Raw genomic sequence first — 27,217 nt, forward strand, 5'->3', positions numbered from 1 at the left:
CTGGTTGTCTTTCCCTCTAGTACTTACATCACCCTCATAGATCCCAAATAGCCTTGTTGATCCTACATATCAGTGGAACATAGGTAGCTTTACTCACGTATCTCTCAGAGCATTGCACATCTGCCTGGTACCACACAGCTTTGGGTTCTGCCACATAGTTGGTTTGCCTATTCAAATGTTACTGACAAAGCTGCAGGTGGTCAAGAAAAGTGTGTCCATTTTCATCACTGACAAAAGTCAATGAAAGAATAATTAATGCAAAGATATGAGAAAAATTAAATCCAGAAATATGTGCCTATTACATTTTTTTGCTCCACCTTACCAGATTTTGTTTTAATTTTGCCAAAGACTGCAGTAGCCAATTGCTCAAAATGATTGACTAGTTTATGTAAAAATAAGCAGATTGTTTTGTCTATCTATGGCTGAATGTAGACTGATCCATTTTTTGATGTTTCTGTAACAGGATGTTTCATGTTTTGCAGACTGGGTTCCTGTGCAGAACTGGCTAGCAGTTACTGCTGGGTTTCCTAGTCCACCCACTAGGGCAGAAGATATTTTGGTGTGAGAGACACCAAGACCACATCCAAGCCTCCTTTGGCAAAAGCTGATGCCCAAGCGCTTCAGTCACCAGGGGGTCTACATTAGGTTTTGGTGTAGAAATTAGGGAAGGCTTCAGAAGAAGCCTGAAATACACAGGGAGCATATCTGATGGTTTCTTGATTGGGACCCTCTAAGAGGAAGGGTACTTAGGGCAGATAGAAGTCCATGAACCTGGGATTCTCTCCTACATGATGAACAACCACTGCTGGGGCTACTCTGACTTCTGTTTCTGCTGAGGCTGCTCCTCTTCATTTCCAGTAACTTCTAAGGTCAAGTGGGTTCCATGGCCAGGTGCTTAGTTCAGCCCAAGTGGTACCGCCTCTCTTCTGTAGCCAAGGAATAGCTTCTGTTCTTTTGGGAATCCAGCCATTCTGTCTGGTTCTTTAGGCTTTTGTAGAAAATGCCTCCCAAGGGAAATTATTTGATTTCCGCCTAATAAAACATTTCACTTAATCTGAAGCCAAATGTTTTCAATTTGCCAGATATTCCAAAAGAAGTGATTCTCAGGGGGACTCATAACAACACTTCCCTTTTTTTCCCTCCTGTTCCATGACAGAACAGAATTAATTAACTAGTGCCTCACCTCCTCTCATGCTAAAGGTGAAGTGGCAAAAATGGCAGCACTAAGTGCCCTTGCCTTGCAAAATGTGCTCAGGCTGAGGGAACCTCTGGGGACAGTGATACAGGGGAACTCTCCAACCCTGAGGTCAAGCTCACATTTGAATGAGTCACACCTGCCTGTTTGCTTCCCAGTGAAAAAGCAGCCCTGCAATAAGAGAGGTGAGTGGTTCAGAGGTTCAGGACTGTCCTCTGACAAACAGATGAGTTTCTCAACACCATCTGTCCTTTGGGTACCTTTATCTCTACCCACTGACAGCTGAGCTGCTCCTTTCACATGCCCTGGGGCCACTGAAGTGTTCCTTCTTTCGAGTTGTCTGTCTCGCTTGAACAGTATGGAGGACCAAAGTTCCTGCTGTGGTGACAGTGACCTTCCTCCAGGCACCACAGAAAGTGTCCAGGGAAGGAGTGTGAGCTCAGTTACATCCCTTCCCTGCAGCTGCTGCCTCTGGCTTTCTTGTTTTGAAGCAACTCTGCCTGCAGGCACGATGCCTGTCTGTGTTATGGGGATAGCTTCACCTCAGTCTCCAATGTCAAATCTGTGATTTCACTCATCAGTCTTTTCTCTCCTGATCTGTCATTTGGGCTGTGATAACACCCCTATGCTCCTCAGCAGGGCTAAATGAGGGAAAGGAGGGACAAACTGTCTTCCAGCAAAGCAGGAACATAAAGCTGGAGCTGCAATTGCAGTTAGAGAGCACATAAAAGCCATAATTTCTTTGCCAGTGCACAGCCCAGAGACAAAGCCTCTGCAAAGCCCTGCTGGCAACCATCCCAGACAGAGACATCTGTGTGGCACATCCCCACAGGGGTGCAGAGCAGAGGGGATGATATGTCTCTACTCTGCAATTAAGGCTCTCATTTTGTCACTTTTATTCCCTTCTTGTGGAAGTCAGTACAACTGAACTCTGCTTTTCCCAGCTCCCACCCTCAGTGCAGAGCTTTATGGTGCTTGGGTGCTCCCTCCCTGCTCCACAGAGCAGCTGCCACCGCATCCCCCTGTCCCCACTACCCTGGCTGGTTGCCCTGCCACTCTGCCTGCCTTCAGCTGAGTGATGGACTTCCAGTGTTCCTGAGCACTGCTGCAAGGCACTGACCAGCACAGGACCCTGCTTCTGGGAAACCACTGCATGCAGCCTTGCTCTGAGGCACAATGCAAAGGATTTAATTTTGTGTGTTTTCCTTTTGGGGCTGTCCAGCCTTTCCCAATTTCTTGTTATTTATTAGAGAATTTTTGGATGAATCCTCTCTTTCTATGTCTGTGATTTAAAGCACTCTGCAGGCACCATGCTATAACCACTTGCCTGTCCAGCTCTCCTGTTCCACCTGATGCTGTGCTGCCAGGGCACACCAAAGTGCTGAACTCTGAGTAGATGGGCTGCACTGATCAGCTATTCAGGTACCCAACAGCTGCTTCTGGGATGTTATTGATCTGTTGTGATCCTATGATTTCACAGCCTGAAATCTGGACAGACTCTGGGAAGGAGTCAGGTCTGCTGCCCTTCACTGTCCCATTACAGTAACACATGTTGTAGGTTTTCTCTCTTCTCATCTGCAAGATGATGTTGCACATCCTTTATCCTTCCTCTTTGTATTCTCACATACGAAGATCACCTCCAAGCAGAGCTGTATTTCTCAGAATCCTAAATGAGGAGTCACCAGGCAGAATGAATCACTGGTGCAGTTTTCCATAGCTTAATCTAAACTTTTAGGGCCTGTTTTCATTATTATTGCTTACTTTAAGTGGTTTCTTCCTTCGTGCTGAAATCAGCAGGATTTCTTGTTCACTTGGGTGGAAGATTTTTAAAAAACATACAGGTTGTTTCAGGTCAAGGTTCAGTTAGGGGGGTGAAGAACAGGAAGAAATGCTGGGCAGGTAAACAGCTGGTGATGAAAGCTGGCTTCAGGTAACCTTCCCTCTGCTGCCTGTTCTTTTGTGTTACTTAAACATTTGAGTGATTTAGTAACTTCTGTGAGCTCCAGGCCGACGGGCTGGCATGCAGTAGGGTGGAGAGGTGACATTCAGTGGGCAGCTAAGAAATGTCATGTCTCTTGTGGAAATGTGAAGATTTTGGAGAGCAGGTAGGTAGATACAGTACTGTTCTTCACATTTCCTTTTCCAGTAAATCCTCACTCGGGAAATGGAATAACTTCACCAGACCATCAGAGCTGAGTACTCCAGAAAAAGCATTTAGGTCTTTGAAAGAACCCAAGGACCTGGTACCCTTCCCTCACACATCACAAAATGGATTTCTGTGATTTCTCAGGAAGTGTACAAGGACGCCATTATGTCATGTAGAAAGAAAATTAGAAAAACAAAAGCTCAGCTAGAACTCCATCTGACCACTGCTATGAAAGACAATAATTAAAAGTGTTTTTATAAGTACATTGGATGGAAGGTGGGAGGAAACAGTATCACCAAGGATGAGGAAGAAGCCCAGGTACTTAATGCCTTCTGTGCCTTTAAGGGTGGTTATCCTCAGGGCAGCTGGTTCCCTGAGCTGGTAGACAGTGACAGGGAGCAGAATAAACCTCCTGAGATGCTCACAAGTCTTTGGGACTGAATGTGCTTCATCCAAGGGTACTGAGGGAGCAGCAGAAGGGCTTGCTAAGCCACCCTGCATCATTTATTTACTGTCCTGGCTGATTGAGAGGGGCCCACATTACTGGAGGTTGGCCAGTGTGATGCCCATCCACAAGATGGGCCAGAAGGAGGATCCAGGGAACGACAGACCTGTCAGCCTCACCTTGGTGCATGAGCAGGTTATGGAACAGATGACTTTCAGTGTGATCACACAGCATACACAGGAAAACCAATGGATCAGGCCCATCTAGTGTGGGTTTGAGAAAGGCAGTCCTGCCTGATCAACCTGATTGACTTTTATGACCAGGTGACCTGCCCAGTGAATGAGGGAAAGGCTTTGGGTGCAACTAGCAGCTAGACAAGAGGACATAGTCTCAAGCTGCTCCAGGGAGAGTTCAAATTCAACATCAGGAGGAGTTTCTTCAGAGAAATTGGAATGGACTGCCCAAGGAGGTGGTGCAGTCACTGTCCCTACAGGTGTTCAAGAAAAGACTGGATGTGGCACTTAGTGCTATGACCTAGTTGAGAAGGTGGTGATTGGTAAAAGGTTACTCAATAAGATGTCTTTTTCAACCTAAGTTATTCTGATTTCCCAGCATCACAGATCATTACTTTTCCCTCCTGTCCTTTCTGCTAAAACAAACCCAGTCCCTCTGCAGGATTTCTTAGTATCATGGCCAGTCTGACTTGAAAAATACTCTAGAAATGAATCTTTCATACCTACTATATTGCATTACCTTTTCCCTACTCACATCTTTCTCTTTTTTTTTTTTAAGGTTAAGCTCTTCTCACATCCATTAAAAAAAAAAATCTTCTCCTTATTTTTGCCATATTTGCAGACTTAGGAGCATATCTGTTTGTTGTTTTTTTTTTTTTTTCCTCAGCCAAATGGCAGATAGAGCTCAATTCTGAGAGTCTGGCTAGAGTTTGTTTCTCCTCTCTGAATTGGCACTTTCATAATGTTTTACTAGCAATGTGCTACACACTACTAAGTGAAAGTATCCCAGAAAACATCACCCACAGATCCTATCCAGAAGGATTGTCCCTTCTGTCCTTCAGGGCAGGATATATTTTTTTAAGGTTAAGCTCTTCTCACATCCATTAAAAAAAAAAATCTTCTCCTTATTTTTGCCATATTTGCAGACTTAGGAGCATATCTGTTTGGCTTTTTTTTTTTCCTCAGCCAAATGGCAGATATCATGGCCAGTCTGACTTGAAAAATACTCTAGAAATGAATCTTTCATACCTACTATATTGCATTACCTTTTCCCTACTCACATCTTTCTCTTTTTTTTTCAGGTTAAGCTCTTCTCACATCCATTAAAAAAAAAAAAATCTTCTCCTTATTTTTGCCATATTTGCAGACTTAGGAGCATATCTGTTTGGCTTTTTTTTTTTCCTCAGCCAAATGGCAGATAGAGCTCAATTCTGAGAGTCTGGCTAGAGTTTGTTTCTCCTCTCTGAATTGGCACTTTCATAATGTTTTACTAGCAATGTGCTACACACTACTAAGTGAAAGTATCCCAGAAAACATCACCCACAGATCCTATCCAGAAGGATTGTCCCTTCTGTCCTTCAGGGCAGGATATATTTTCTCAGATTCTGTCAAGAAAACTTTTGCAGAATAGCTTTCCCCTGACTACCACAGACTTGACTTTTTCAGGTTTAGCTGAGGAAGGCTTTGACCCTGCCAGATCTAGGGCAAGAGACCCCTGGGGATACCAAATCAGGTCGTGGACCCCCACTGCACTTGTGCCAGTGTACTGGTGAGTCAGTTTGGTTACTGTGTTCCCCAGTGATCTCTGTCCTACTTTCTTTCCTTCCTTTATCCTTTTTTCTCTGTTCCTTTTCTCATGGCAGAAGAAGTTCAGCCCCTATTTCTTCAGTTAGTAACTTTTTTTTTAAATTCAGTTCAATCTTCCCACACTGCAGAGATTTTTTTCATGCTGACTGTGATATTCTGTATGTAGACCCTTCTATTTCTGTAACCCTTGAAAGTGTGGGTGAAAATGGTAGAGTATATTCAAATATGTTGAGAAAGCATATAATAATAAAAAGCCAACAAATGATTAGCAGAAAATTCAATGTTCTAACTCTCAAAATGATTAGATAATAGAGTAGGTCAAAAATATGCCTGCCCCACCTTATTTTCCTTTTTTTTTTTCTTATGTCCTATTTCTGTAGCTTTTAATCCTTATAATAACTAATCCTTTGGGAGTAAGGCTGAATCCCTTGAAACTAGTGGACTTGGAAGGCCTGTAGCTTTTCCCTTTCCTAAGGCAAATGCTAACTTTACCAAACTGCATAATCTCTGAAAATATTCTCTGGCAGCCTATATAACCCATAGGATCTTCCAGATTGTTATTTGCAGTAGAAATTGTTGAGTGCAAAGGCTGTGTTTCAGATGGAATGAGCCCTGGTTTTAAGCTGAGATTCATGGGTGATGAGTAAGAATTGCTCTTGTACATTATCCCAGGAAAGTGCATGCACTCTTAGATATTTTTTGTGAGGGAGTAGCATCTCTGTCCTAGTTTTGACCATGATACAGCTGTTAGTCTATACGACCTCAAATGGTTGTTGAAGGTGGAGGAAAAGGACGCTCTGGCTTAACAAAAGAAGGGTGTAGCTTCTGGCCAAAAAAATGTGGTGGGCAGGAGGGGAGGGTAAGCTGTCCACCATTCTTCATTGTCTTGGGTTCTGTGGTGAGCATTTTTGCATGTGAATCACCCTCTCTTTTGTGTACTTTTGTAATAAACATTGTCAATGTTACTGTTTTTTTCTTATACCATTGCTGTTTCCAGTAAATTGTTCTTATCTCATCCCATGATCTTCATCTTTTGTGTCTCAATTTTCCACTCCATCCCACCAGAGCAGGAACAGAGAGGAGAAGGGGAAGCAGGAGAGTAGCATGTGATTTGAGAGAGTCTCAGTAGGGGCACTGAACTGCGGAGTAGCATTCTTAAACCATGACAAACACATAGGTGAAATGCAAACCAAAGGAGAAGGGGAGTAGAAGTCGGGCAGGAGGCTGGTTTATGAAGAATAGTGTAGAAAAGGGAAAACTTCCCACCCGGTTTAGCAAAAAGTAAAAGAGCTGAGCTCTTCCCAGATTTGCAGGTGTACCTGGGGGTCTGGCAGGACCCCATGGGACAGCAGCTGTTACGGCTTCCTCTTTGGCTCTGTGTAGACTCACAGCTGGAAAAGTCTCATGGGTTACTGAGGCTCCACCTGCTCCCTGTTTGTACTGTGATATGCTCCGTGGGGCCATTCGTGCAATGGACCTGTTGAAACACAGAGTCTGCAGATAAAACATCCCTTGTGACTCGGTGCCTTGTGCTATACAGACCAGGCACAAAGCTGCTCCCTCTTGCCAAAAACCTCCACAGGCTCAGACCTCCTCTGGAAATATAAAATGCTCAGGTGTTTGTTTGTTACAGCTCTAGGCTTGAAAAATACTTCTTCTCAGAGTGTGTTGTCTTTCGGGATCTGACACAGAGGTGTGAGTCTGTACATGGTGTACCATCTTCTACAATATTTACCAGGATCTAGAAAGCTAAAAGTCTTAGAGGAAAAGTTATCCTTTCAGAGAGACTACCCCAGACCAGGCAGCTGTCAGAGATGGGGCTGAACTTGCCAAATTCAAACTCTCATACAGGTCTTTGTTATTGCTCCAATGCAGTTGTATCTGTAAGGGGGCTCTGGGCAAGTTCTGCTTGCTCAATCTTATTGATCTCAAAATTTTCACATGCCTGTCCAAACTGTGGCCTGAAATTCCAGCTCAGAGCCTGGCTCACAACCCAGCCCACCCAGGGAAATGGGAGTGAAATTCCCAACAACTGTAGCTGCCCTGAACTGCCTGGATATTTATTGGGTTCTCACACACAAAGTGGGTTTCTTCCCAGAAAAAAACCAAAAACAACAACAAAACCCCAAAACAAAACTAAAAAAAAAAAAAAACCAAAACAAAACCCCACTCTTGATCTCTGCACACTGCACATTTTTTCCTCCCAAAACAGTCAGATGTAATTAAAGCATGACCCGGTTTGTCAAAGCCTTTGTGAACTTGAGCAGACCTGGCCTTCAGTGCAGCTTGCAATGAAACCCTGGAGCAGGAGCTCTAGCCTGCTTCCAGCCTGGGTTTCACTCACCAGCTGGGATCAATGCAGCCCCAGCCAGTTGGGTTTAATTGCTGCAGACGCCATACTCTGTGCAGTGGGATGCAAAGAGGAAAACAGGCTTTCAACTCCTTGTGTTCTCAACAGGCAAACACGAAAGGGGTCCATGGCTTCAAAGGGCAGAGGGTTTGGATGGGAGTCCCAGGGAATTTGCAGGGGGAATTCTGGTGGAGCAAGGTTTGGGTAGGGGCCAAGAGCATTCCTGGTGCAACACTGTTGACGTCAGCGCCTCATGCATTCAGTGTCGGATCCTCATCTGTATTTCCTCTTGAACTCACAGGGCCTGGCATCTAGTTTGTGCTTTTGTTACAGCAGCTGTTACTGGTCTGGCTGCCTCAGTAATTTCCCCAGTGCCTGGAAAACCTACCCATGAGCCCATCTCTACAGCTCTGTGATTGCTCTCTTAAGCACACGATTCCCAGACTGGCTCCCTCTCCACAGACTAATTCATCTGACTAATTATCCTATTCTTGGTGCTAGTTTGTTTTGAATGCAGAAATTTGGTCATTTCAATTTGTTCTATTCTTTAAAATTCCAAAGTCATTGAACAACAATGAATAGAAAAAGCCTTAATTCACATTCAGCAGCGAGCAGAGGCAGCCTCTCTGATTGACCTGGCATGCGAGGCTGTCTTTTCTGAAAAAGTGAGGCTGTGGCACCAGAAATTCAGCTGCTTCAGAGAAGTCAGGCAGAAGGCTCCCCTTGTCCAGTACTGCAGCAAGCACTGCTTGCAGGTGCTTTCTTGAGCAATATACAGGTACATTATTGGGAGATTTTTTTCAGTGTGAAAAATGAAGCAAAACCACTGACTCCTAGAAAGAAAAAATGGACTTCCCTTAGTGGAAGTAGATTAGAATACCTTATCAGTGCAGCGCTCTAGCCACAGTGGCTTAGACAAAAGCTTTTTCATTGAGCCCATCTTTTGTTTCTTCAGAGTACAGCACAAAATACCATTAAAATAGGCATTGGCTAGCACCATGTTTGACTATGCAGAGTACTTCTGCTGTTTCCATAAATCTCTGCTGGATACTTTTGCATTCCTGTGAGCACTATTTCTCAAACAAGATCTCAAGACAAGCGCTGTGTCTTTCAAATTCCTGAAGAGCTATGTTTTAATTTGAGGTCATTAGGGATGCCTAAATGATCTCTTACATGGGTATGCTTATGTCTGCCCTCTTCTATTCCTGCTCATCTGTTTTCTTTTGCTCAAAAACAAACCTTTTCTCTAGATCCCTCTCTGTTTTTACATGGATTTTCAAATCTTTCTAGTTGCATCTTTATAAATTTCAATTTTATTTTGATATTTCTTCTCAAAAAAGATATTGAAAACTGCTATTTCAGTGTAAGTGGTTGATTTTGTTCTTAAAATACCAGCAAAGGCAGTTTGCCCTGTTGTCTTAAGTTAGGACTTTCTGAAACTCTTACCTTTTTTTAATGTCAGGGATAAATTATGTGCTTCCTAGTTCAGATACCTCTATGCTGAAAATTACTTCTTATGCCAGATTTCCAGCTGCTGCATTTTTGCTCAAATGAGTATTTTGAAATTATCTGGATGAGCATTCTTATCCCAATATCACCTACTTTTAGGGAAACCTGTTTATGCCTCTCTGAGAGCAACTCAGACATTCCTGCTTTCTAGAAGGAATATGATTACAATGATGTTTTGATTTCATGGAAAGTAAGTTAAAGCTAAAATTCCCTGAAGGAGCACAACAGATTGGCTCAAAGTCCATGAAAACCTTGTTATCTTAAGGCAGCCTTGGAATGAAGGATGAATGATCTTTTTGCTTCTGTCACCTTCTTGACTCTTTCTTGAGGTCAGAGCAATCAGGCTCTCACCTGGTGTTGTTTAGTGGCATGACTCAGTCATGTTCCCTGGGGCAGTTCTGTTCCAGACAGAAACCACCACAGCTTCCGTCTCATGGATCACATCAGAAAGTGAAGTTTGAGGGAGAGATGGAGTTCATTGCCTTCTGATCTGTAAATGAAAGATTGCATCACTTTCCATTTACCTTAAACATGCTGGTTTAAAAGAGATTGTTTTATTATTAATGTAAATTATTAGCTCAGGAGGTTACCTTGGTAGGTCTCTCTTGGGTTTCTTCTCCAAAACTCTGTGAGATCCAATGTGACTTGTACACAAAATATTTGTGTGGTTAACTGTAGAGAGAACCTGTGAATCCAGAATTAGAAAATGGTGGGGAAAAAGAGCAGTGAAACATGGTCATGGAAAAATGAAGAGAATTCCTATGAATGGAAGACTTCCTATGAAAGGCCACACAGTATTACTTGCTTATCCCCATTTGTCTCCCTGGAAAGTTTTAGATTGTGCTGGAACACAACTTTTTCACATTCTTTTCTGTCTATCAAGTTATCCTCTTCCTCTGTTCCCTTTCCCCTATCTCTAATATCTCTATTTGAGTTAAAGCTGGACAAAATGGGAGAGATATTTGGGTTCCCCACTCCTCCTCCCCCTTGATCTCTTATTTGAGTAAATGTTTTGTTTTATTGATGCACATTTGCCAGAGAAATGCTGGGCTCAGCTCCAGGCAGTCTCATTTCCCTCTTCCATTTGAGATATTCCAGGCCTAAACAGCATAAACTTGCACAGCTAAATATTTTTGAGAAAGGAACAAATCTGTGTCACCAAAAAGCTCTAAATATCCCTCATAACTTAGTATGTGCAGAAGAAGAAATATCACACCATTTCTATGGAAAGTCTTGGATCAGATTAGGAAAGGTTTATACTTAAACCATGAGTCATTGTGATCAGCATAGCATCTCACTTAAGTCTGATATCAGAGGTAAAACACCACCATACTCAACTCACTTCTAACCCCAGGGCACTGAAATGACAGTGTGCTGGTGACTTCTGAATTCTGTAGGATCCCAGACCCCTCCTAGCACAGATCAGCCTCTTTCACTGAAGATCAGCATCTTTATGCTGTTTCCTGTTATTCCTCTTCTAATCTTTCAGTACCTTCTATGATCATGGAGAGGAATTATGGACAAGCATGCTTCGTTTGGAGCACAGGCACTGTACTGCTGATCTTTGAGACAAGCATCACCTACTGCTATGAGTGCTGAACCTGACACCAGTGACCTTGTCTGCAAAGGTTTCTGAAATTTCCAAACGTCTCATAGAAGTTGGTGCAGAAGTTTGCCCTAGGTTACCATGACCCATAGGAGTGGTGAACTTCAGCAGAAAAGTAAAGAATACAGATGGGACTGTCTGCCTTGCTTATACTGTTGCAGATAATTTTGATAGAGGCTGCGAACCAGAGCACAAAGTCTGAAAAAAGTACCACAAGTTTGGAGTATCTTCTTTGGACTTTAGTTCTTGTATGAATCAAGCCTTCAGACTGGACATGTCCTGGACTGCCACATGGCCTGGATGTGAAGGCAGTAGAGGAAATGGAAAGCAAATGGGATTCTGGAGAAAGAGGTCAAATTTATCCTCAGTGATGCTGGAGTAACCCAAAATGGAGGATTCTTCATGTCCAAATGCATGAGAGAGACAGTGACTGGCTGCCTGGTTGTGCTTGCTCTGTCTGGCAGTGACTGGAGCATGCTGCATCCTCCACTTGCCTCCTGCTCATGGTAAAAGTTTTTAGAGCTTCTCTCATTGAGTAAGAGCAACACGGTATTTAATCAGTTTCTGGTCAGCTGGCACAAGGCCTTGAATTGGTTTGGGAGAGGGAATGCAAACACTGCATACCTGCTTCCAGCCTCTGCCCAAGATGCACTCAGTCACACCAGTGCTACCACTGGGATTGTTTCTGGGCTACAGCTTACACAGACGTGCAGTATCTTTGCATCCACCCCAGCACAGAAATGCCCTCAGTTTAGCTCCTCAGTTCGTGGGAAACTTCTGAAGCCTGGTCTCATGCAAATAAATATTCCCAGTGCATAAGAGGGAGGAAAAAGAGAGAGAGAGAGAGGGAAGAGTTAAGGCAAAGGCTTGACTGGCTGCAAATGGCAGAAGAAGTGAACCAGCACTGCGTTGTCTGGATTTTTCTATCAATCTTGTTGTTGCTTTTGCTTTCCTTAATGCTTCAGCTTTATGAAGATCAGTGTTTATTTATTACTATTTAAATAATTTTTTAATATTTTCTAACTCAATATTTTGATGGGAAATAGATGCTGGTTTAATTTCTAATTTTATTTATTGGAATAGAGATACACAAACATTGAGAAATTACACATTTTTGTGCCTATGTATTTTTCTTTTAGCTGAGCACCTGATGGAGGAAAAAAACAAACTATGAAAGATGTAAATAAAAGTTCTTTTCTTCGTCCCTTCTTGCAAATTGTTCTGTAAATAACTGTGATTGGTTTTAGACTGGAGGCCAGACCTTGACCACTTAATCAGTGGATCAGCTGTGCCTTTTCCCCAGCATCACTTGTGAGCACCTGGCATATTCTCTAGGTGGGACAGGCATGTGGCTTGCACCTGGGTTTGGAAGTGACACAGCAATAATCTTGCTCTTCCCCCAGTGGTTTGGAGCACAAGAAAGAGCCTGGTGAAACAACACAGCTAAGGTGACTCCTGCTTGGGCACCCGAGGTCTTCCATGCCTTCCACTCCTGGAGATATGTAAGTGACAGACAACGTTGCCTCTGGGGTACCAGGTGATCACTGCCATGTAGCAAAGTCCCTGTGTCAATGGTCAGTAATGCAGATGAAATGTGGAGTGGTTTAAAACTAGCTGCTGTTATTAAAGGAGATTAATATTAGCTTAAACATATGCCGGTGCTTTCTGAAAGAGATGTCCTTCTGTTTGCAGACAACAGAGTTCAAAGTATGCTAATGAAGGGAGCTGGTTTGGAAATTTGTGACATCTTTCTGAACATAACTATACCCTGATTTCTCTCATTTTGTATATTTGAATTGAGTGAAGTTTAAGGAGTTTAATGAAGATAGAATAAATGAAATCCCATTAGACTGAAGCAGCCTGGGTACAGGCAGAACACATTTCAATGTATGCTGCCTTTGCTTGCCAAAATATTTCTTTCTTCTAATTGGAAAAAAGGCAAGTTCCCCTGTAGGACAAACAGCCTGTTTGAGTCATGGCCTCTGGGCCAACAACAAACTTAATGGGTTTTCTGTTAGGTATTCATAATTCCTAAATAACTGACTCGAAGTGCACCTAATTTCCTTCATAAAGGTTTCTGTAATTTTGATCACTTCTGAATGAAAGCTTCACTCAAACAGGAAAAAAACAGGAAAGCAGAAAGAAGAAAGATGGCAATAATGCACATGTTTCAAATTGAAAGTTAATGCGTGTATTTCTTCATAATTCCTTCCTATTCAGCTGCAGTGGAGCCAAAACTGCAGAGGAGAAGGGGTGAAGGCACATGAACTAAATATGATCAGTAAGAGAACTTTAGGCTAGACTCAAGTTTGGGTTCAGTTAAAACAAAATCTCTTCAGGGTGAGGATACTCAAGGAATGTACAGTCAGATGACAGGACAGACTGAAAGGCTGAAAAATTGGGAAAATGATGAGAAGACTCTTCTTTGTAAGTCTTTGACAGTACTGCAGGTGAGATCATGTTCCCTCTCTCCCACCTGTTCTTGATTTACAAAGGGTGAAAGCTGCCACTACAGTCTGGGTTACAGGCATCTGACTCAAACTCAAGCCAAGCAGCTCACATCTTTAATACTGGCGAACTCTATTTCCTTCTGTCTGTCAGTGAGGTGGTGATGGTCCTGGACATGTTCCCTCCCCAAAATGGAGGGGAGATTTAGGTGGAACTGGCCCCTGCTCAATTTTCACTGCACAACTCCCATGACACAAAAGCAGTTCCCTTTCTGAAGTCTTGCCAGATGCACTGAAGGCTTAAATAGAAAAAAAATTTCTTTTATCTCTTGCAGTCACCCACCAGTTTTAAGCTGTGCAATGGTGGCAAGTCACATAGGGAAACCTTCCTTTGTTGGCTGAACACGACATGCCCTTTCTGCCTGCACTCAGGATATTGAGTATCCTGACTCAGTTCACTGCCACTGCACTTACCTACTATTTTAAGAAACAGCTCACTAAACCAGAGGAAATTCTTTTGCTCCCACAGTGTATCACTTTTGGAAAGTGACCTCAACATGTGAGCAGCATAGACTCGGTAAGCTTGAGACACACACCTGCGAAGTGTGCTGGGCCTCAGCCTGACAGAGCTTTATTAGCTTTGTAAAGAGGGGTTTCAAGTATTCCCTCAGGCTCTGGGGTGGGGATTTGCTGTGACAGTCTTGGGATAGGAGATGATCTCTGCAGAAACCTTCTTTGAACTTCTGAAGTTAGAGGCTGAAAACCAGCAAGCACTGGCATTCTTAAAGGCACCAATCTCTGATTGTTATTGACATCTTAACAAGTGAGCGGATGAACCCCTGTCATTTGTAGACCTAGAAGTACTTTCTTACATGTTTCTAGAACTTTTATGAAGTTCCCTAGAATTAATCAGTTTAAAAACTACTTAGTAAACACTACAGAGTTAAAATTATTTGAACATAGCACACTTCAAACTAAGACTGAGTTTTCAAAGAAAAGGTTTGCCAGAAACTGCAAAACAAACTTTTCCCTAATGTGATAAAACACCAGTCAGCCTCCAAAAAAACAGATTTTCAGAAGTTTCTAGTAATAGCTGTGAAGTCTGAATGTTCCCTTCCACCCTAGAATACATACACCTGATGACTGATAACCTGCACACATTCTGCTCTTTAAGTACTGCAAGTAAACCACATGACTCAAACCAAGGGCACAAGGATATGGCTTCTGACTGGGAAAACCATCCAAGAGGGGGTGTGATTCTCACACATGCTTTTCGGGGAGCTCCTTGATGCAATCTATTGAATGTACCTGACAAAGTAAACAAACATCAAAGAGAGCGTTTCCTCAGCCTTTTTCCAGAGTTATAACTGCACCTGTACCCAGGATCATAAGACAAAATCTGACTGTCAGTCCATTTCATCTTCCAGTAAAGTCTACAGGTAAGAGCAAACTATTACTATCTCACTCCAGTTGTGTTTTGCTTCAGCTGACTGTAAGGTATGGAGAATTTTGTTTGCTTTAGCCAATGGGTATAGTTAATTTCTGGGACATTCTATTTCTGAATAAATGAAACTGTTGTTATCATGAGGCACTGAACTCTGACATGTCCAGCATCTTTGATTGGTACTTTTCCGCAAGAAGAATCTTTGGTTAGTATTTCTTTCGACCTGTGACAAGTCACTGAATTGCCCTGTGACTCTCTTTGTAAAGTGGAAACAAGCTATATGACTCTGTTGTAATGTTGCAGTCATAAACACACAAGGCATTTGCCTATTCTATAGTAGACAATGAGATTGGGGTGACCACAAACTGTATTTTGAAGAGTAATTACTTCCATCTTGCTAACCTTTTTGGAACTTGACCACTGTAGCGGGATGCGTGTTGGTCAACGCACCATTGTTTGGCTGGTAGGGAAGAATACGCTATCTATTGGGATGGAGGTGCTGCATGTTGGACCAAACCAGACTCGGGACCAGCAGATCTAAATAGCTTTGTGGCAGTCTCCTGGGTGGGTCTGCACCCCTGTAATGTGCACTAGTGAGAAGAAACAGTGGGGTCTGGCAGAGATAAGGAGGGCAGACTCAACATGCACGCATGCAATTGTTGTGCTTTGAGGACTGGGTTGGCTCATGATCAGTGTCAGAGGGAATGGGCCCCAAGGAGACTGGCTTTGTGTAGTTCCACTCAACCCTAGGACTGTTTAGGCACTGCTCAGATACACATCTTCACGCACCCTTGATGAAGTCCAGCATTAATGGAACTGGCTGAGAAATATTAAGAAATATTTTTGAGTTATCACAGGAAAGGGATGAGATTCCTAAGTGAAAGATAAGAATGCATGTAGTGATAGATTTGAAGAAGGGAGAAAAGGAAGTGGAACAAACTAGGTAGTAGTCACCACAGCTCCACAGCTGTAATTTCTGGAAAAAGTGGGAAGAATGAGCTGTGTATAAGCCTATAAAAGATAATAAAGTGGTAAGTCATAGGCACACAAGCCTGTCAAAAAGAAATCCTATCAGAGACACCTGCTCTCTTTTTTTTGACAGAGGAACCAACCAGGGAAGAAAAAGGAGATGTCCTATATTCTGACTAGGCTAAGGTTTTCCACGTTCCTTCACATGATACTCATAAGGCAACTTCAGATCCCATGTGAAACTCCAGGAATTTCAGTCACAGTTGCATGGAAAAGCTTATTCACTGAACATTCCTTGGAGCTTTCCATGAAATGGGAGGGAGCAATGGGAAGGCTCCTGTCTTCCTTCATAGGTGCAGCAAAGATAATGCTTATCAGATGTGATGGTGGTGTCACGCTGATGGGCATACAAGCACATGGGAGAATAGGGTCAGAATTCAAAGGGGTCTTCAGGTTCTGGAGGACCAAATGAAATAATATTCAATATGGAGAGGTACAAAATAGCAATTAACAATCCACTGCACAAACATAAGATGGTTGACAGCTTGCAGGACAGCAAGAAGGTTTTAGTGATTTTAAGTGATCACAAAATTAATGTTTCAAGTGGTTTGCTACTGTTAAGAGACTATTCTTATCCTGAGACAGACATGAATATAGTCTTTGAAATAGCCTCCTTTCTCTGCTTCACACAGGTTGGATTATGGATTGAGTGTTATGTCTAACTGTGGATTGCAGGTTTCACAAAAGCCACACATTAGTTTAAGAGAGTTGAGACGAGGAAAAAAAATCAGATGTCTAGAAAATATTTTCTCTATGTTTTTTCAATTTGTTGACAAGGCTGTACACTAACTTCTCAGCTTGTTGTGAAAGAAGAAAAACAATTTTCTGAGTCAGTGCTAGGTAGGATAAGAGCTCTCCCTTATATTGTAGCAGGAGAGGTAAGTGTTAGCCTTTAGCAAGTCCTTCTCATTCCAAACGTATATGAGCATTGATTAAGCTGCGTAGGAGAGTTTGGGAGTCTTTTAAGTGAAATTTCAAAAACTGCATTTTCCAGGAATTGTCATGGTAGTGCTGCCACAGGTAGAGATGTAAATAACAAAAGAACAACAGGGAATCCAGACAGGATAGCTGTGCAAACCCAACAAGCCTTTGGGCAAACAAGTTTCTTTTCCAGTCTCAAGCTACCGGTAATTTTGCTGTGGAACAGACCAGGCAGAGTCCCTGCCGGTCTGGGCCAAGGGTAGGAGAAATCACTCAGTAAGAAAAGAGGTGTTTGTCAGCTTGTTTAGAAACAAAGTTAACAGCACCACCTGCACCCTACTGTTGAGTATTTCTGTCTTGTTTTAGTCTGCAAATACTAATGACAGGTTGTACAACTGTTGGAACAAGGAGGATCTTCTCCCCAGCTTCAATTTAAGTGTCTGGGGGCCACTGGTTTTAAAGGAATTTCAAGTCCTGGTTCTGGATCCATGTGAGAAATTGGAAAGATTTCCAGTCTTGGGAGACTTGACTTCCATCCCAACCACTTCCACATTTCTTTTCCTGACCAATTTTTTTATCCATGCACTACTTTGAAGGGATGATAGACTCTTAGAAGCGTTGGCAAATATCTACTTACAGCTATCAAAATCTTGTGCTAATCCCACTTCTGGTTATCACTTCTTTCCAGACAGAAATCAATCCAGTGTGGTTATTTTAATTTAAATATTAGCATAAAATTTCTGCCAGCCTTACTTAAAAATTTATTTCAGGCAGCTCAAAAACCTCCCTCTCATTTACTCTCTTGCACAGCTGGACAGTGGTGGTTCCCCCAGCCTGCTCCCAAGAAGTTTGCATTAAAATATTGTTTAAAAACAGGACTTTATTTTTGGTCCCACATCAAGTTCAGATAATGATAGCATAGCTGGATGAGACACCAAAGAGTTGTGCAGATCAGGCAGTTGCCATTACACCAAGCAGTGTTGACCCACAGGGTCTCAGGCTGTTTCCTGAGATACTGCTAATTACATAAGGACAATAGTGTTCCTGGGAGCAATTGCTGACTTTTTAAGAGCATCATCACTGAAGCTCTTGCACAAGATAGGGAGAATGAGGGAAGGAGAACAGAAAGGTCTCTATCTCTCATGAACTACTGCAAAGAAAAGCTTAAAAAGACAAGAAAGAATTAGAGTATTTAGTAAGAGTTGCTAAGAAAGCATGACAATATGTGAGGGAACCATTCCTTTTTGGGGATTATATTTGGCTCAGGAAAGCAGAAGCTGAGCTGTCTTTGTAGCTCTCTGATCAAGGCAAGCAGTTACAAGTTTTGTGGCTCAGCCTCAGACACAAGGCTACCAGTACCATTTGTTATTCTCAGGCCTGGCAGAGCAGAAAAGAAGGCCAGGGTGAGGAGGATGCTCTGCTGTCAGTGCAGTGAGGCTAGAGCAGAAAAGTTGTGGGGCTCCAGCAGGATTGAGTTGCACTGGCAGAGCCCTGTGAAAACCAAGGACATGGGTAGCAGTGGCTGGCCTCAAAAAACTGCACTGATACCATCAGCCCTCCCTCGAAAAGGCTCTGTGTGAATGAACAGGTCCTTTTGGGGGACATCAGAAGTATCCTGCTTGGCTCTTAGTTGTGGAAATAAGATCCCAGTTTCAGCTCATGTAGTTAACTCAGGCAAAAACAGCATAAACTCCTTACTATTATAAATTAAAATACAGAAGAATTCTCACCCATGGTTTTATATAGAAATTGAATTCCAACTGTTTATTGTATAAGACCAAACATGGAGGTCTCTGTATCTATCTTTAGCATCAGATAAGGGCAGTTAGCCTGCTCTTCCTTGAGTCTGGCTTTTCTCTTTTAAGGCAAATACAACAGATCCTGAATATGCCTTACGTAAAACTAGAGAGACAAAAAAAATCATGGCAACTGAAGGGCACAGGGGAGAGAAATGGGTTGACACCTGATTTTGTTGTGTTGTTACTTAAGGAATTTTATCTCTTGTATTTACCTTAGTGATCAGTGAATCTGAGTTTGGAGGCCACAAAAAGGACTGAGAGATTTTTGGCTTGGTATCTGTGGGTTCTGAAATAACCCACGTTGTCTTCTGGCAGCAGAGAAGGAGAAAACATTTGCAAAGAACTCCCAGACCAGAGTCAGCCCAAGAAGCAGCAGTGGCCAAAAAAAAGAAACCAGACAAAAATGCATGCCTGACTAATGCAAACAACATGTTAAGAGGGAAGCAACTTCTAGTGCCCATTTTCTAGCTAGAACCAGTAGCTCTTCTTTACCTCTACTCCCCTAAGCATGGTTTTTCCTTACAGTCCTCTTTTCCTATCAGTGACTATGAAGAAACTGCAAACAGATGTCACTTTGTCAGATGCCATACCATGGCCTTCATGGTGAAGCTTCTCAGGATTTTTTTCTGTAGGGCAATGCAAGATTTCTGCTGTTTAGAAAAGGATAATTTCAGTGAGCCCTGCAAGGAACTTAAATGTACGTGTGAATCTGCAAGTGCTGAGTTGCCTTTGCTTGCCTTGGCCTTGAGTGCCTGGCAAGCCTTAGTGGTGAGCATGAGGCACTGCAAGAGCTTTCTCTGCATATAGGATGACAAATGTCAGTGTCATATGGAAAGTTAAATTTATTTGCCCTAACAGATACATTTGGTTTGATTTCTTGCCTGTGGCATCAGTCAGTGTTACTTCACCCTGAAGAAGAAAAGGCCCTGTCACTCCCTAGTGGCATACTTATAAGTTTAGCAGAAGTGCAATCTGCTCCTGCCCTGAAATTTGCCACTATTTAATATGTAACACAAACACCCATTCAGTCACAACTTACAGAAACCAAATTATGGCAGATAAATCTACAGAAATTTAGACATCTTGAAGAAGAGAATAGTTTATAGGAATCTGGGTCAATTTCTTCTCTTGAATCCCTCTAAAAAAATTAATTTAGACACTTAGATTCCCTTTATCTCTGGTTTTAGTCACAGGGTTAGCCAGTACTTGAAACACCCCCAGTCCAACCACCACTTCCTGCTCCAGGGAATACCATTAAATATTTGCATGGGATGAGTAAGCAGACTTGGCTCTTATCAAAGTAATTTCCACAGAAAGTGTATAAACTCCTTAATTGTTTGTGTAGCTGTGACAGTGACTTTGAGGGTGGAAAATATTCAGCACTCCCAATAGCTCCCTCTGCCTGCAGAGGGACAGGTCCCGTGGGTCTGCTCAGAATTTCACTGGAAATGTAATACGCTGTTTAATTGTGTTCAAAACTGACACTTGGGGAAAAAAGAATCAGTCCCCATAAAGTCTAGGAGCTGAACAGCGAAACTCTTCTTTTCTTCTGCAGTTTTCATTGTCCAGCTCCACTTCACAAAGTATTTTTGAAGACTGTCCTACTGCCCTCTGTGGGCTTTACTGTGAAGTACCTTAAATAACCCTGTGGGCATGTGTTGGGATATGACTCCTGCAGAAACTTTTGCTTCTCTTCTCTCATGCCCATGTGCTGCAGCTGCTTTTTAAAGTGATACCTTAATTTAGCAAAGCCAACTGTACACTCCCCACCCCTTGACAGTGCCTGCCAATGCAAAAAGAAGCCTAAGAGAAGGCATCTGTAGTGGCTGTTTGGTCTTGCTGGTTCTGAAAGCCAGTGAGACATAATAAACTCGCTTCCAAATAAACATACAGAAATAGAAGAATTAGTAATAATTTTGGAAGCAAGATCTTGGTACGTATGAGATCCTGCCTTAGTTTTGGTTGAGGTGCTTTGTTTCAGTCAGCATTTTGTGGTTTTCAGAGGCTGGCCTGAGGGGTTTTGCAGGAAATTGAGTAGATAATGAATATTACTAATAAGCTTTACATCTAGGAAGTCTGTGAAGCAGAAAGGGTGTTTTTCATTTCTTTACAATAGTCAGTTTTTAAAGAATGTAAAAATAAAAATTCAGCTGTTTAGTGCCTCTTGGCAATCAGGGGAATCAGATGCAGAACAGAGAGTGCCTGGGCATGCTCTTCTGCACCATCACTGGCCAGAGCAGTAGCTCAAATCCAGAGGAACTAGCAGAATTAAGAGAGTTTTAACTTGTTCCCATTTGTTTGATAACATGGCAAAATATTATATTTATTTATTTAAACTATTTACCACACTAGGAAGATGCATGACCTTTTTTGTCTCAATCGTAGATTTGGACTTTAATTTTTAAACTGCAATTATGGCAATTAATTTTTATTAGTTGCCTCTTAGGAAATAGACTTCAGTCTGCTCAATTTGTCTGGTTTCAAGGCACTATGTAAATGTGCATCAGGTGGTTGTGGTTTTGTTCACAGTGCTTCTGGGCTTTATTTAAGTACTGCCAGCAGCCACTGCACATCCTGGGGAAGTAACCTTCTCTGATCTAGAGCTAACCCACATGCTGCTTGGTATGAGGCATCCTCTTTGCAGCATGAAGGCATTAATGGTTTTAAGGCATTATTATTATTATTGTTGCTGTTGTTATTATTATTTCCTATGTAATAACAAAATAATTTATTCTTTTATCAGTGAAAACAACTGAACCATGAAAAACAGTTCAAGATTTATTATACTTTTTAATATAGTGAATCTAGGTTACATTCCTTTTAATATTTGCATTTTGAAACTGTGGCTTTTCTTGATGCCAGGATATATGACAAATTACTTTTGAGAATACTCTGCTGCTGCCTGGCTAAGTTATGGCCCTCAGGTATAACATGCCCTAACCAAGCTCTCAGGCTTCTTTGAAAAGCTTTTTAAAAAGACTATTTCATGCTGCCTTTAATCTATTTATATTTACTACTAAACTTCTGCCATCAATGAGTCTATTCACGGTTGCCCTGGTCTTTGTGTACTCCAGCATACAATCTATGTAAAAGTCCTTAAGTAATTATGTAGGTACTTGTAGAACATAGAGTGCCATTCCCATGAAAAAAAGCCAGGAAAGTAAAAGCATGTCTTATGGACATGTGGAAATACAAACTCTAGTTCAGCAGACCACTAAAAAAATCCAAACTACTCTCTCTGGTCATAATTTATTAAGAAAGGCAGTGTGATTTTTAAACCTAAGTTTTTGGGGTGTTTTTTTTGAGTCTTTTTGCCTCTTTTTTTTATTGCCCCCGCCCCCAAGACAGTATTCAAAGTATTGAATGAAATTTAGCAAACATCAAGTTTTCTGTTTCCATTTCACAGACTGAGAAATGGAATCATAGAGGATGTGAATGACTTATTAAAATCCAGAATAAAGGTAATAACAGTTGGATAAGAAACTTAGTGCGGCAATGAAGTAGATCTTTTAGTCTAAGAGGAAAATTACAAACTTAGTATGTGCTTCACCACCTGTATGTTGGCCACAGGTGATACAGGATATGGACAAACTATGTGTCATTCTGGTTTCCTCATTAATTACTGGTTTATGTTTGTACGTGGTGCCTTAGGGCTCAGTCCTTATCCCGAGGCTGGGGTCTGGACTGAGATTTCCTCACCGATGTGGCTCTGTCCTTCAGCGAGGCTTCAGGCCACCTGCATGGCTGATGCGGCACGAGAGCTCTGTGAAGCCGAGCTCCGCAATCACAGATCCCTGCAGGGAATTCGAGCTGGTGTGGTGTGGAGGAAAAGGAAGAAATCTTGCATTCACTCTCTACAGTCCTTCAGCCCCGTTAGAGATGTGGCAGAGGACGGAGTGCGCACTCAGAAGGATTTGAATCACGCGGCTGCTGTAATGCCCGGTCGCTCGGGACGGCCAGGCTGCAGGCACAAGTCCTGCGCTGGTGTCCAGGAGCAGTGCCCCGTCTCCGTGCGCGTCCCCGAGCGCTGCTGTCCCCGAGGGACGCGGGGGCAGCGGGGACAGCGGCTGTCAGGGGCTGCAGTGTCAGGGGCTGCCGCCGCACGCCCGCAGCTCTCGCCAGGCCAGGCCCGCCCCCGGCAAAAGCGCCGCCGGTGACCCGGGCCCGGGGCGCGGTGGGAGCGGGGCCGGCCGCTCCACGGGCGGCACTCGGCCCGGCACGGGGTGATGCGGCACGGCACGGTCGGTGCTGCCTCCTCCCGGGCCGGGGCGTGCGGAGGGACGGACGGAGGAGGCAGGAAGGGAGGAAAGGAGGCAGGGTGGGAGGGACCCCACGGCGCCGCTCGGAGCCTGGCCCGGCCCCGGGAGCGCGACAAGCGCCTGGCACGGGATAAAGTTATCCCGGAATAAGGCTGCACGCATGTGCGTCACCCCGGATGTGAACATGCCGGCCCGGCTCCCCGCTAGCTCGCTCCGCCTGGCTCCAACGGATGGGCTGAGCCGTGCCGTGCCGAGCCGAGCCGTGCCGAGCCGTGCCCGAGGCCCTGCAGCCCGGTAGGGGCCGGGGGAGGCCGGGCCGCCCGGGCGCCCTCGAGGGCCGAGGTGCGAAAGCCCCTCCCGGCGGGGCAGGGCAGGTGCGCAGCCCGGGGCGGCGGCGGGCGCGGCCCCGGGAGCGATGGATTTTCGTGGGAAGAAGTACGAGCGCGGCAGTAACTGGTCGGACCCCGAGGTGGTGGAGCTGCTGCAGCTCTGGGCCGACGAGTCGGTGCAGATAGAGCTGGAGAGCTGCTTGCGCAACCAGCACGTCTTCAACCGCATCGCCGAGGTGCTGCGGGAGAAGGGCATCCACCGGACGGGAGACCAGTGCCGGGAGAAGATCAAGAAGATGAAGCTGGAGTACCGGCGGATCAAGGACAATAGCAAGGCCCCGCGGGGCGGGCGGACGTGGAAGTTCTACGAGGTGATGGACCGGGTGCTGACCAGCCGGCCGGCCCTGGCCTACGGCTCCCTGAGCGGCAGCATGATGGCTCAGCAGGTGCTGCAGGGCAGCATGGTGGAGAGCTACCACCACCAGTTCACCGCCTCCGCCCTGCCCTTCGGACACTCCCAGCACCCTGAGCTGATGGAAATCAAATGTGAGGAGGTGAACTCTGATGACCACAGCTTGACCCCAGAGCCCCCACAAGCCATGTCTTACCAGCAGGGCTCCCCTGAAGAGCAGGAGATGGAGAGAGCCTTCTTGGAGAGGGCCCAAAATGACTCTCCCATCTCCAGGGTGGAGATTCCCATTGAAACCAGTGTTTCACCTTCAGGTAGGGATAGCCTTTTGCATTCCAGCATAAGATTTCTGCCCATTTTCCCAGAAAGAGAAGATTATTTCTGGTGCAGAGATAGACACCTGATTTTCTCAATGACATTTGGATCCTTGGTTTTCCACATCCCAGAAAGCTTTAAAGTAGAAGGCTGATATTTGAATTTATGGTGTTTTGGCCATTCTCAAAATGCAGGTATCTCACTGTAGGTAAATATAATCTAGAATTACTGAGCTAGGCAAAATACTGTATATGAAATCCAAAGAGCTCCATAAGCTGGGCTAGTTAGATTTCTGCATATAATGCTGACAGTAAAAAAAACATTGGCATGCTTATTTGCTATCACTTGAACATAACCAGAGCTGTCTGCTGTCCTCATGCTGAATTGTATCACGACACTCTCTTCTGCCATGGTTGCACTGTAAACCTGCAGGTAAACTGTCCTTGCATAGTTTTAACATCTATTCCAGATGTAATATTTTAGCCCACTCAGCAGTGAAGAATACTTGGGAATAATCATTGCCTGACATTCTAAGCTGTTCAGTGGGACTTGCAAAGAAGATGTTTTTGAAGTCCCTGGCAGAAACAGTGTATTTGTTTACAGGAGTTGAGATTCCTGCACTGAAAATGCAGTTGGCATTGCTTAGCTACCAGGAAGGGTGCAGTCCTGGTAGCTGGGGGTTCCAGATACAGTCCCTGGAATCCTGGGGATTTCAAACCAGTCTAGGACAGGCTGATGGAAGACCATTAATTGTTGGAGAAGAAGAGATGAGGTCAGGAAGAAACGGTATGTCCTCTTGGCTGCGGTGCTTGCATAGTTAGCCTATGGGAGGGAACTGATGATTATTCTGGTTAATGCTGGGGCTGGCGGCATCAAGGTGTGCTCAAGGTGCGATGTTAAAAACAAACTTAAAAACTGTTTGCAAACCTCAGGAGGTACCTGGCAGGTTTAACTTTGTTTTTTCTATAAACTTTGTGGTAGATAAAAGGTTGTTCTTACGACAGGCAGGAGAAGGAAGCAAGGCATGCCCATGCCACTTTGCTTGCTGCACTTTTTCTTTGCTTTTGTGTATTCACAGGTTTCAGTGAGCCAAACATGGCAAACTCATCACGGATCCAGAACGTTGTTCCCCGGCCCGGCTTCTCTGCCTTGCATCGGCTGAGAAAAAAGCGGAAAGGCCAGCGCCTGAGGGACCCACTGGACGATCTGCTGCTGAAGACTCTGACATCTCAGCGGGCCATGGAGGAGCGCTTTTTGCAGATGGAAGAACGCCGCTTTCAGCGAGATTTGGACGTGGAGGAGCGCCGGATGCAACTGGAGCAGCGCCGGTTTGAACTGGAGCGGGAACATGAGTTTCGCATGTTCAATGTCTTTGCTCAAATGCTCAGCATCCTAAAGCAGAGCCATAGTGGCTCCTCCTCCTCTGTTGCCATGCCTCAGGGTTTGGACTTCAGCCAGGCACTGTCCGAAATTGAGGGAATGGGAGGAAGAGGAAGCAACCTGCAAGAGATGAGGGTTCGGCCGCTTGCCAAGAGGAGGATTGACATGCACAGCTTCTGTAACCCCAGCGGCTTCCAGAGAAGCCCCTACCTCTCTGCTCGTGGCAACTTTGCCAGCGTTTTTCAGGGCTCCACTGAGGAAGGGTACAAAGCCTACCATGCTGACAAGTATGATGAAGACAAGAACCCCAATGTGAGTAAGAACCTCAAGGTGGTTTCCTGGCTTCCTTGTTAGGTAAAAAAAGTTTCTTAGAAGTTTGTTGGCAGATGTGCTAAAAGAAAGGGTTTCTTTTTGGTCTCAGTAATACAAGGTGAGTAAAACTGCCTGTTTAAGGAAAAGAAGTTAAAAATAGTTTTGTGGATCATCTAGATACCAAGGATGAATGCTATGTTCACCTCAGATTTGCATGTTCTGATTTTTTAATCAGGATTGTAATAGCAGTAGCAGACCTTGTAAGAAATCTGCAGGAACAGAGCTCGTGCTCCTCCTTCCACCTTATGACCTCTGTTGCCCACTGAGAACTGTCTCTGATTATCTGATTATATCTGATTATTGCAGGTGATGGGTGCAGGAAGTAGAACTACTAAGTAGTAACCTTTTTTTTTAATTACTGTTAATAACACTCAGCACTTTTGCTGCCCATTTACACTCAGCTGCTTGGTTTTAAGTAGCTCTTTATAGCCCTCTTGTGGCACAAAGGCTGTGTTAATAGTTCATGGCAAACTATTACTGAGTAACAAATATAGTATATATAAATAATTTATATGTGGATTAATATGTGGATTACTTTTAATTAGATCCTTCATTCACATACTGAACTAACTACTTGAAACTTTAAAAATATTTTATTACTAGCCCTGACTTTAGTTGCCCTGTGTTGCGGGGGTGAAAACTAGATTGTTAAACTAGAAACACACTGGGAAGTTTTTGTTACAAGGTGTATTATGAGGTACAGGCTTCTGCTTCTATAAACTGTTGTCTATGTAGGAGGTAGGTTTTTTAAACAAATACCTAAAATTAGACTTGTACTTTAATAGCATCAGAAGTGTATAGTTGTTTCAATTTTCTTTCACATTTTAAAATTTTATTTACCCAAGCTCTTCTAATAACGAGAATGTACTAGTAGATTTGAACTCTTCAGGATCTAATGCCATACTATATATGGCCAAATCATAAACCTGGAACTGTAGGGTCATCTCTCCAGAGGGGAAAATTCAGTATTTTAACCACTTATCATGACTACATGTTTATAGGTTTTTTCAGCAAATCAGTAGAATGGAATACTAATTAATGGTAAACAAATGCTTTTAAGATAAAGAAACATATCCAAAACCTTGTTTAAAACTGTTCTTGAAGGGTAAACATTGCTTTTTCAGAGTTATTTTAGGGTTTCTTTTTTAGTTACATATGTGAGTGAATTCAAGATTAAGTTAAACATGTTCTGTAAAGAACTATAAACTATTAGTGCATGTTCATTTACAGACAGTTTATTATTATTGACTAAGAAGCCGAGTGCTTGGGATATATATGGAAATGTACACACGTAGATGCATGTCTTGAGTTATATATAGTGAAGTTTATGTGAACTGTGTTTTGACTTTTCCGTGGTAATCTTTTTGGAGGCATTTTAGTGAAGTGATAGCTAAGGTGATGTTCTCACATGTTTTATGTGTCTATAAACAATACTGTTTCTT

General features: G+C 43.4%; 1 protein-coding gene across 5 annotated transcripts in view; it reads left to right on the forward strand.

Moving 5' to 3' along the window:
- The window catches only part of ACCS (1-aminocyclopropane-1-carboxylate synthase homolog (inactive)), a 63,389-nt gene that overhangs the window by 22,913 nt on the left and 13,259 nt on the right, over nt 1–27,217 (forward strand). For 2 of the 5 annotated variants that reach the window (XM_039731008.1, XM_039731010.1), the window contains exons 1-2: nt 22,927–24,022; nt 25,102–25,715. In XM_039731008.1, the coding sequence (XP_039586942.1) occupies nt 23,386–24,022; nt 25,102–25,715 (1,251 nt within the window). In that variant the 5' untranslated portion in view covers nt 22,927–23,385. Of the gene's footprint in view, nt 1–12,474; nt 12,574–14,866; nt 14,958–22,926; nt 24,023–25,101; nt 25,716–27,217 lie in introns of those variants that run through there. The other 3 variants (XM_039731013.1, XM_039731012.1, XM_039731011.1) reach the window with 3 other exon arrangements.

Source organism: Passer montanus, unplaced genomic scaffold, assembly GCF_014805655.1.
Source record: "Passer montanus isolate IOZ18808 unplaced genomic scaffold, ASM1480565v1 scaffold75, whole genome shotgun sequence".
Lineage (NCBI taxonomy): Eukaryota > Metazoa > Chordata > Aves > Passeriformes > Passeridae > Passer > Passer montanus.